At 43.2% G+C, this 11,734-nt stretch overlaps 1 protein-coding gene across 1 annotated transcript; it reads left to right on the top strand.

Annotated features, from left to right (window-relative positions):
- Window positions 1-2,124: 2,124 nt before the first annotated feature.
- On the top strand, window positions 2,125-3,518 carry LOC113305007. The gene is made up of 2 exons (XM_026554124.1): window positions 2,125-2,282; window positions 2,516-3,518. Exons 1-2 carry the CDS (start codon window positions 2,125-2,127, stop codon window positions 3,516-3,518), a joined length of 1,161 nt encoding a protein of 386 aa, XP_026409909.1.
- Window positions 3,519-11,734: the final 8,216 nt, after the last annotated feature.

Below are 11,734 nucleotides of genomic sequence, written 5' to 3'. Positions count from 1 at the left end.
AAATCGAGACCAGACCATCAGACCAACCGAAATAAATTCAATAACGTTGACCATTGGTGCCCTTGTATATGCCAGTTGTGTTGACCTAGAGTTAGGTTTATCGACCACTGGTGACCTTGTATATTCCAGATGTGTTGATATTAGTCAGACCGGTATCTTATTCCATTAGGATAGGTTTATCTTGGAAGAGGCCTTCAGACAGATATGGGAAACACCGTTCACTTTAAACCATCTATTTTTTTCTCTTTATCCATCTTCTTAATCTTTCCATGTGATTGGTTGACTCCGGTTATGATGTCTAGAAACTATCTAAGTAGAGCTCTATCACATATATATGAATTATAGTATGCTGAGTGCAAACTCGTGTACAACAATTGGAATTTCGCATCAGGGTACTTCCTCCTATAGTCAATGTTTGTATGCCAACCAAGGAGATTCTTTAGTGCCTTCCAAGGTTGTGCGTAGATAGTTAGGGTCTAGAGTAAAGGTTTTGTGGGTACACCTCTGGTAAACCCTCCGGAGACAACACTCCGCCGCTAAGGCCACCTAGCGGTTTAACGGCTTGCTGCACGTGCTAAGTGTAGTCATTTTATTTTCTATATTATTTTTGCTCGAGGACTAGCAAATAATAAGTTTGGGGGTATTTGATAGACACATTTTTGTGTCTAATTTGACCTCAATGTTATGTATCGTTGGTACTCGATTTCGTACTTATTATGGTGTTTTATGTGTTTGTAGGTATTTTTGGGAAATAAACATTTTTGGAAAATTCGGCTCGAAAAGTTGCTTGGGGCACCCCAGAGGAAATTTGCTATACAGACCTCAGATTTGGCTAAGGAGCACCCATGTCTATGTGTAGCCCATATTCATCCACAACACCCATTTTCTATCGGCACCCCCACTCTGGTTAGCGGGCCACCCTTCTTCATCATTTGAATTCAAGAACTAGCGGGAAAGTTTGGTTCTTCCCTGGAAGATTAGGTTTCGAGAATTCAAGGGGTTATAGTGTGATTCAACGGCTGATTTCGATTGGGATGAACGTGATATTCCTAAACAATGCTGGTATGGGTGTTCAAATGAGTTTACTTGGGATGGATAATCGTTGGGAAGAAAACATGGGAGTACGTGTGCAGTTGAGATAATAACGGGATTTGCATGAGTTGGAGAGAGTTCTGCGCATGCTAGGAAGATTCTAACAACCATTTGGGTCGTGACAGAGATAAATAAGGAGAATTTGCAGATGTATAATGCGCGCAGGAGCAGAAAAGGGAAAGAATATTTTCCCGTGTCTGGCAGAGTTATTGAGAATTATCCTGGAGTTATTACATCGATTCTTAGGCCCTGTTGAGTATATAAAGACTGTTCGGAGGTCATAGAAGGGTTATGGAGAGATTGGGGAGAAAACAGAGCAAACAAACGTAAGTTGGAGAGATCTTCTGCTGCTGCCATTGAAGAGAACACAAAGAACATTAGACTGTAGAAGACAGTCGTTGTGCTACAGTGACAATGACACTCTATTTCTATCGTTCTCTGTAACAGCTCGGTTTGTAACAGATATAAGTGTTACAAACCCGATTTTAATCCTTTTTCTCCCATTTCATTATTTGTAAACACCATTTGAGCAATGAAATCAACTTTTGAACGTGTTTCCAACATGATAATGAGCTAAATCTCCCACAACCAAGACAATGAGGAAGCTAATCACGCATGAATAATTGGTAACTATTTTATTTTCTCTAATTTATAATTTATAATTCACTCAATCACTGCTTTTCCAGAGTTTTAAATTGTTTACATAATTTTCTTAATTAGTTGTGATTCAGTCTGGTAGGTTATACTTTGTTTAGTCAATTGATAATCTATGCTTAGGGAATATAATTGATATTTGAGAATTCGCCTGATTATTTATGAGTTAATAAAATAAGGGACTTAAAAGATAATTAGAGTTTTGGATTATTTGCCATAATTTATTCATGTGTGATAGTGGAATCAGTGTCTTGGTTATTCCTAATAATCTTGAATTAAGTTTTGTTTGTTTTTAAATTTCATTAAATACAAAATATTTTGCTTTCACAAGTCTCAACGAACTTTTTACTACAACTCAATTGTAAATTACATCATGCAATGGAAGACCTTCGTGCTGAGATGATGGCTGAGATCAAGCAGCTGAAGGTAAACCAAGGAGGGGGAAGACTAGATGAAGTAATGAAAGAAGACAATACCACTCCATTGGCAGCACACTTGGCCAAAGATCTCATCCCTCAGAAATGCCCTCTCCCAGTGTTCGAATGTTACAACGGATCCAGCGATCCCGCGGCCCATCTCTGATACTACAACCGAAATTTAGCTCGATGGGATAATGACGATGCCGTTCTCTGCAAATATTTTCCGTCAAGCCTAAAAGGGACAAAGTTATCCTAGTTTGATAACCTGCCACCAAATTCCATCGACTCCTACCGCCAGCTCACAGAGAAATTTTTGAGGACATACATGTACAATAAAGTCGTCGATACAGGAATGGAAAAACTCTTTCGTCGGCAGTCGAACACAAAGAAACCATCAGAGTATATACTGACAGGTGGCACAAGATCTGCCAAGCAATAGGGAACGTAGATCCAGTGGTGGTCATCAATTGTTACAAGTGGGGATTGGATAGGATGAGTCCGTTGTTCGTTGAGATTCATGGAAGTGTTCCCGAAACCGAAGGAGATCTTCGGGTTATCATCGAGAAGCATGCCAGGTTGGAAGAAATCCATCGGGAAAATCCTAGGGCCCATGCCCGAAGATCTCATCGGACCAATTCTGTGGATCAAGCCAGCGGATCCAAGAGGAGCGGTTCTGCCGAGTGGCCAAACGAAGATAAAAGAGGACGAAGGGATGATCATTGCCCTGACGACCGGAAGTTTGAGGATCAAGTCTACACAAAACTGAATACCAACTACACTCGCATTTTGAGAGATATCAAAAGTAGAGAAAACCTAGAGTGGCCTTGGTCCAAGGGAAAACAACCACCCAGATCAGAAAAATTAAGGGATTACTGTGAGTACCATTGTTTCAATGGACATCAAACGAAAAAATGCAAGAACCTCAAGATAATGATCCAAAAGATGATCGACGCTGGCGATCTCAAGCAATACATACATAAGGGAAAAATCGAAGATAAGGATAAGCGAAGAAAGCAAGTCCAGCTACCCGATGGTAACCGAACGTTCAACACTATCTCATGTTCTGAAGCCACCGGACCATCACTAACTGTCCAGATAGGCAAAAGGTTAAGGAAGCAATTTGAAGGTTACTGCGAGTTGTACAAAATTGATGGAGTAGAAGTGGACCAACACGAACAATGGATGAACGCTCCAGTAACTTTCGATGTTGATGATGTAGAGGATGACATGGAGTATCACAACAACCCCTTGGTTCTTGCATTACCCATAGCGGGGTGCAATATCAGAAAGGTCCTCATCGATGGAGGGAGCTCGGTCATTCTACTGTTCTATGACACGTTCAAACGAATGTAGTTGAATGATGAGCAGTTGATGTCTTCATACTACACCATATAAGGATTCAATAGGGCCCCAACGAAGCCTTTGGGAGACATTGTGTTACAAGTGAACGCAGGACCAATGAAGGTTGATAAACGATTCAGCGTAGTGTACGCTCCTTCCCCTTACAATGCCATCATCGGACGAAGATGGGTGCACAAGCTCAAAGAATTAGTAGCGAACTATCATCAATACCTTAGATTTTCAACACCCGAAGGGATAATGGAAATAAAGGGAGATCAGGTCACCGCTCGAGAATGTCAGGCTATACAAAATCAGCTCAATAACGAACAAGATGAGCAGCGTAAATCCCGAAAAAACCGAAAAAAGAAGCTTCCAAGGAGAAAGCGATTGACCTTTATCTCGAAGAAATCTCTGGAAAAAGTCTGACGAAGGAGAGCATCGTTCTAAACACCGAAGAAAGTAACTCGATAGCTAAGGGGGCTGAAGAGCCTACCAAATAGCAATTAAAGTATGTCCCTATCCTAAGGGAACCAAAGCCTACATTCATATCTGTGGAACCTGTGAAGGAGATCAATATAGGGCCCAAAGATAACCCAAAGATGATCAAGATAGGGACCTTAATGGATAAATAAAGAGAGATGACTCTAATCGAGCTACTCATGGAGTACATGGATATATTTGCGTGGAAATTAGGAGACATGCCAGGAATTGATCCGAAGATAATTCATCACGAACTTCGCATAAAGCCGGGCACAACCCCCTTCAGGCAGAAACTACGAAAGGTAGCGTCGTAGTATCACTAGGCAATTGAGAAAGAGCTCCGCAAACTGTTAGAAGCAGGGTTCATCAAGGAAGTGAAGTATCCAACATGGATCTCGAATATGGTCATCGTGCCGAAGAAGAATGGAGGAGTAAGAATATGCATCGACTTTACCAACCTCAACAAGGCATGTCCGAAGGATAGTTAACCACTCCCAAGCATCGATCAGCTGGTAGAAGCTGTTGAAGGATACAAAGAACTGCCATTCTTGGATGGATATTCTGGCTACAACCAAGTAGACTTGGCAGAAGAAGATCAACAACACACATCATTATATACCCCGCACGACCTCTATTGTTACACAAGGATTCCATTTGGACTTAGAAATTCAGGGGAAACATACCATAGGATGGTTGATGCTATCTTCAAACCATGGATCGGGAACACTCTAGAAGTCTACGTCGATGATATTCTCGTCAAAAATAAGCTGCGCAAAGACCACCATCGAGACTTGAGGTATATCTTCAAAGCAATGAGGAAACATAGCATGAAAGTGAACCCAGAAAAATGCACATTCGGCGTCACCTCAGGGAAGTTCCTCGGATATCTAGTAACGAAGAGCGGCATCGAAGTGGATTCCGCCAAGATCCAGGCCATCGTAGATATGCCATCCCCAAAGAACCTGAAAGAAGTCCAAAAGCTCAAAGGATCCCTAGCGGCACTGGGAAGATTTATCGCCAGGTCATCGGACAAATGCAAACATTTCTTCAACATTATCAAAAAAGGGAGCAAGTTCGAATGGACCGCCGGATGCGAGGAAGCCTTCCGGAAGATAAAATAATACCTGGACACGATCCCGATCCTTCGAAAGCCCGATCCCGATGAGGTGTTGGAACTGTATATAGTGGCAACTGAAGATGCGGTCAGCGCGGTCCTTGTCAAAACCAACACGAAGGTTGAGAAACCAATATATTACGTCAGAAAGACTCTCAACCCGGCGGAAAGAAACTACATGAAGATTGATCAACTCATACTAGCATTTTCATGGGCAACCCAAAAGCTGAGAACCTATTTCTTGACTCATCATGTTCGGGTCCCATGTAAAGCACCGTTGGAAGCTTTCCTCAAGAGCACAGCGAAAGTAGGAAGGATAGCAAAATGGAACACTCATCTGGATCAATTTAACATTATCCACAAGATCCGAACTGCCCAAAAGTCACAATTCTTAGCGTATTTTTTGGCGTACTTACCTCTGGGTAACGACGAAGAAGTAAAGGACATACCAGAAACAGAAGAGGACGGGAAAGATCCAGTCGATATACTCGAACCCTCAAACTAAAGAAGATGGGAAATCTTCGTCGATGGATCAAGGAATAGAGAAAGCGTAGGCATAGGTATCGTGATTACCTCTCCAACCGGAGACAGGATCGTGCATGCACTAAGATTGGAATTCAAGGGGCATACCAATAACATCGTAGAGTACGAAGCTGTAGTACACGCCCTCCGATTAATAATAGAAATGGGGATAACTTATATATGCGTAACAAGTGATTCTCAGTTGGTCATTCGGAAAATAAAACTAGAATACAATTTCTACGATGACACCCTCTCCGCATACATGGATCTGGTCCAGACCTTAGCCTCCCAGATACCAAGCATCAAGTTCCGACACCTGTGCAGAAAAGATCTCAGGCATGCCGACGCCCTAGCGTACATATCATCGATGATGAGGGATGAAAGCGTCAAGGCCATCAAAATAACAAGAGTATACGAGCCTTCGATTATTCCACAACAAACTTTTGATACCATCTGTGAAGACGATGTAGGGGAGGATATAGCTGACGATGACGTTGGGGAAGATATCAACAACGATTTCAATGAATAGGATACCTTATCAAGAGAAAATCAAGACGAAGATTTACCAACGAAGAAGATTGGAGAACCGAAATCCACCTGTTCCTTGAAGAAGGAATGCTACCTGCAGACCTGAAGCAATCTCGAAAGATACAGTCGAAGGCAGGTAGATACGATCTTCGGGACGGAATCCTTTACAAGAAGTCTTTCCTCGGACCATTATTACGATGCTTATCCAGGAAAGAGGGCCATCGTATCCTGAACGACATCCATTACGGTGACGCAGGCAACCACAGCGGAATGAGGTCGCTAGCCGGAAAAGCTAAGATGCAAGGATATTACTAGCCAACGCTGGTACGAGATGCATCCAGGATGTCTAGAAGATGTGAAGAAAGTCAACGTTTCTCTAAGAGAATCCAATCCACGGCAACGAAGCTAAATTCCGTAGATAGCCCCTGGCCATTTTCAAAATGGGGGTAGATATTTTTGGACCCCTGATCGAAGGGTCATGGAAAAGACGATTCTTGATTGTAGCCACGGATTACTTTAGCAAGTGGGTAGAGGCCAAAGCTCTGGCCAGGATTAGAGATGTAGACGCATTCACATTCATCTTTCAAAACATCATTTGCAGGTTCGGCATTCCCGCAGAAATCGTCTCAGACAATGGTAAGCAGCTACAAGGAAAAAATATAGATATGCTCTTCGATACTTTAAAGATCAGGAAGAACAAATCAAATCCCATTTAACCCCAAAGTAACGGACAGGCTGAAGCCACGAATTAGACTCTAGCTCTTATCCTCAAGAAATCATTAGACGAACACAAGGGTCGATGGTGTGAACAGCTGCATAATGCGCTATGGGCATACCGAACCACACGCAGATCCGCCACCGGTGAATCTCCGTTCCTCCTTACTTATGGAGCCAAAGCTGTTATTCCAATAGAGATCATCATGCCGACCACGAAGACCGAAGCCTGGGAGAAGAATATCACAGCGGACATGATGTTAGAAAGGCTCGATGACTTGGAAGAACGAAGGGAGACAGCGTTGCAACGAATGGAGAATTACCAACGAAGGTTGGCTAGAGAGTACAACAAGAAAGTTAAGCTTAGGATTTTTTTAGAATGGCAGTATGTGCTAAGAACTATACCGCAATATCAACGAGAGAAAAAGTGGGGAAAATTAGCACCAACATGGGGTGGGCCATTTATCATACATGACGCCATACTACCCATGAAGCAATGCAGTTCTGCGCCTGCATGAAGAGTACCAGAAGAAGAAGAAGCTGGCGTACCCGCTTGAAATTTTTCTATCTCTGGTCGAGGTGTAGCAGACCTCATCTTATCAATTAAAAAAATCTTTTGCAAAAACTTTATTGGGGAAAGTAATCATACACAATCTCTCGGGACTCCCCTATCAACATCTATAAGTGTAGGACCATGGGGAAGGCTTCCAGCAGAAAGAGATACCCAACCATTCTACAAAGTGGTCGTTCAACGGAATGGGTGCATGTAAATATTTCAATAACGCATCACATATATGGGAACGCTGCATTAACCCCCACCGTCCGGTAATCCTCTGGCCAAGGGTTAGCCGGCGGGATGACAAGTCCAAAGTCAATAACAAAGGTGCTTACTTTCGGCATTGCTGTCAAACACTTTCTATCCCGTTAATTAATTCGTTTCTTAATTACTAGATTGACTCATTATCTAAAGCATAACTGAACTGATAATGCAGGAAAAATAGAAGTTGTACATATCCAAATAAACGATGATCTATTCCATAAAAGTTGATTACAAGTTTGAGGAATTGAACAAGAAAAGCAAGATACAACCAAAAAAAAATTGCCCGGAGCCAAGTAATCAACAAAGATAAAATTTATATAACGTACATAGAAGTCTACTTCCTCTTGGAAGACTCGACGCAATCGGCAGGATCCTTCAGTTGATACGAAGGAACACTCCCCCACGAAGAAGGGCCTGAAGAGTAAGTCAAGGGCTCAGGCACAGGACGACGAGGATACTTCTTAACAATATCATGTTCCATCAGAAGGTTCTGTTCAATCTTGGTTAAAGTCTCTCCTCGGCCAGATGACAACGATCCTTGTGAGTAATGACGGTAGCCTTCATCTCATATTGCGATAACAAAGATGTCAGTCGAGCCACCTCCTTGGCTACTTCCTTCGCCGCTGCATCCTTAGATCCTGTTATCCCTTCGAAATACCTAGTTTTACCCTCTTGGTATGCTAGGGAAGATTGAGCCTTTTCAAGCCTTTCATTTGCGAGGTTAAGTTGTCCGTCGAGCTCTGAAAAAGAGAACACAAATGGGCTAGAAAATCTAAATTACAAAGACTACTCACGACCGAACAAGTGTATACCTTCGACCTAGCCGAAGCTATTTCATATTCATTAACTACAGCGTCCCGGGCTTTGTCAAGAAAATCATACTCATCCGAAATTTTCTTATAATCCAATCGAAGATTTGTGAGAGCAAACTGACACTGATCTAACTCTACCTGCTTCATGGAGTATAAATGGCGAAGACGGTTGACTTCGTTACTCATATCTTATATCCCTTTGGTAAGTCTGTACATATTAATCTCCAGATCCTTCTCAGAGTCCACTAAACGAGCAACATCGGCCCGAGAAGCAGCTAAGGCATTACTAAGGGCATGGGATTCAACTCTGGCATCGTCCCTCTCCTGAACGACCCGCTGTATATAATCCCAAGCTTCAGGACCATGGGACGATCGATCTTGACGCAACTCCTCTTCCAAGTTTGCCACCTTGGTTTCTAAACGAGAGATATCCTCACGAGCCTGACGCAGATTTTCACGAGTCCACAATAAAGCACCATCAAACTGACGATGATCAACGTTATAACGATTCTGCATATCAATCATCAGCTCTCGTCGTTGTCGATACTGAGCTATCAAATCATTGTGCTCATTGGCCCAGGCATTCCACTTATCAGCCTCATTTTTAATTTTCTCCACCAGTTCCCTAATCCGAGAAGCTTGGCAGGTCCTTTCATTCTGAAGCCACGTTAACTCTCTGATATCGACCGTTGAAGATAGGGCTGGGAAACTCAGTCAACATACTAAGAAGACGAAAGAGAGAGGCGAAGAGAAATACTAGAGAGAGATACGAACCATTGGAAGACGAAGCGTCTTTACAGGCCTTCTCCAAATCATTACGAACCATTGCGATCTCATTACGAGGCTTCTCCTCTTCAGCACCAAACTGCTCTTTCCCCTTCAGATGATTCTTCAATTCCAATATCTCCTCGTCCTTAGCAGCGATGAGCGCCTCAGCAGCGGTCAACTCACCTTCTCTGTGAAGAAGCTTTGCCTCCAACTTAAGAGCCTTCGCCTTGAAGAACTGGTACAAGGTATGGTTACAATGTTCGCTTCTCATCATCTGCATTAATAACAAGACAAGATATAACTGTAAAAAATCCACAACATTAGATCACTTGGCTCATAGGGAATTTCTAACGCCTTACCTCAAGAATCCGCTGTTGAGGGAAACCGTATTGGTACCCATCGACAGTTGCAATCATATCAGCAACAGAAGAAGGAGGATCGACTAAAAGACTAGTGGAAGTATCTCCCAAATCCTTCTCCCATATCTCCGCAACCTCATCATGGGACGTTAGTTGCATCTTCTGACGGGTGAAAGCATCAGAACTCTTCTCTCCTTGGATCACTGAAGCAGGGTTTGACACGAACATCAAATTCTTCTTCATCATCCAGTCAAGTATAGAATCATCACCATCTTGCATCATGGCCCTCTCAAAACCCTCCAAATACGCCTCAGCAGAAGCCTCATCAACAACAGCGTTCTTTCTAGCATCTGAATTCCTCTTAGCCTGGGCCTCGGCGTCTTCACCAGCAGAACTCTCTTCCATCTCAGTTATTTTTTCTCCACCAGTCTCGCCAATAACATCCCACTCGTCATTTAGAGGGATCAGGGAGAAGTCTGAAGCCAACCCCATAGCAGCACCAAGGTCATCCTTCCCACCAGAGGAGTGGATCTTGCCAAAAGAGAATTCCGGACCCAATCCGTTGGGTATCGTGGATTGAAGATCAACATATTCGTTCCTCTGAGTCGGAGGAGGAGGGAATATATGTTCTTCAGCGGGTATATCCCCTTTTCCGCCAGGGGCAATCTATTTTGCATTAGCTCCACGGACAGCATCTCCTTGAATGCCAGGGGTAATCTCTTTCTCACCATCCTCGTAATTGTGAGAAGAATTACCTGTATGCTCTTCATCATCGGTAGCTTCCTCTTCCTCCTCGACAATCTCATTGTTCACTGGGCTAGTAAACTCATCGGGAGTTTCAGTCTCCTCAACAGTAGCGGTGAAAGATTGAACCGGACCAATCTTTTTCTTCTTTGTTATCTAAGGACATAATACAATGTTATCAAGAAGGCAATTTTCTCCGTACTATGACCAAATCAAACTAAGAAGAAAAGGGGCAAATATATACATTATAAACTCACAAAGAGTCATACCTTGACATTAGAAACATCCTTCGGAGGAAGGGTAGCGTCGGAGCTTTCCTCTTTGTCTACATCAGCAGCATCGAAGGCATACTCAAAGTCCATACCATCAAAATTTAACTGCCAAGGGCAGAAGTTACCATAACGAGCTGGGGTACTATCACGAGGCTGACTACCAGCAACAGGGCGCCATCCATGCTGACCAGGTACCCAACCATAAGCCCAAGGACCGACAACCTCAATAACGGTGTCGTTCCACTCATAATCATGTTCACGCTTGAGCCGCTCACGAGCAGGGAAAAGTTTTCGCTGAGAAGTTCCTTCAGTACCAGGGACGTAATGAAGCTTCGATCCACTCACCTTACTCAGGAGAAGAACCTCACCCTGGGAAGCGGGAATAGTACGAAGACCGACGCTCCATGGCTTATGATTCCTACTATTAACATAGTCACCGAAGGAAGCATTGAAGTTCTCTGGAGTATACCAATTTCTCTCAGACGGGTTAGGAACGTATCAGGTCATCATCGTCTCCCTCTTACTCCGAAGGTAGCACTCCTTAAGCGATCGAAGGTAATTCCCAGACAGCTGTACCACCGATCGACAATGAGTATGTGGAGTAGAGCCCTCACGATGAGCCAAGATGTCGTAATAAAAGAATTCACCCGACTTGTACAAGGGAAACATAAGGCCAGCCTCGAAGGCCCCCACGGTTGTCAGCAGATGAAATTCATCGTACTTATAATTCTTAATTAAATCATAAGTGAGATCGTCATCAGGAGCATAAAACTTAACGTCGAAAGCTTCGAGCTCATGCTTTACCTTGAACGCCTCGATATCAATGTGTTTAAAGGTAACCTTCTTTTTACCAACCGAGACGCTTCGTATAACTGGGAAAGAATCAGAATCATCAACTTTATCCGAAGCTTTCCTCTTGATTGGCGGATTTCTTGATGGATCATCCTTCGACGCAGCACCTTTGGCAGATTTCCCCTTCACTGGAGAAGTAGGTGGGGGGAACGTAGACTTCTGAGAAGGCTTCGTAGTAGGAGCAATAGAACGAAGAGGCTGTATATCTAGCAACTCATCACGTTGAGGAGTAGGAGACGACAC

This window comes from Papaver somniferum, chromosome 8, assembly GCF_003573695.1.
Source record: "Papaver somniferum cultivar HN1 chromosome 8, ASM357369v1, whole genome shotgun sequence".
Taxonomy (NCBI): domain Eukaryota; kingdom Viridiplantae; phylum Streptophyta; class Magnoliopsida; order Ranunculales; family Papaveraceae; genus Papaver; species Papaver somniferum.
Note: the sequence above shows the minus strand (reverse complement) of the source record. Positions and strands in the feature narration are given on the sequence as shown.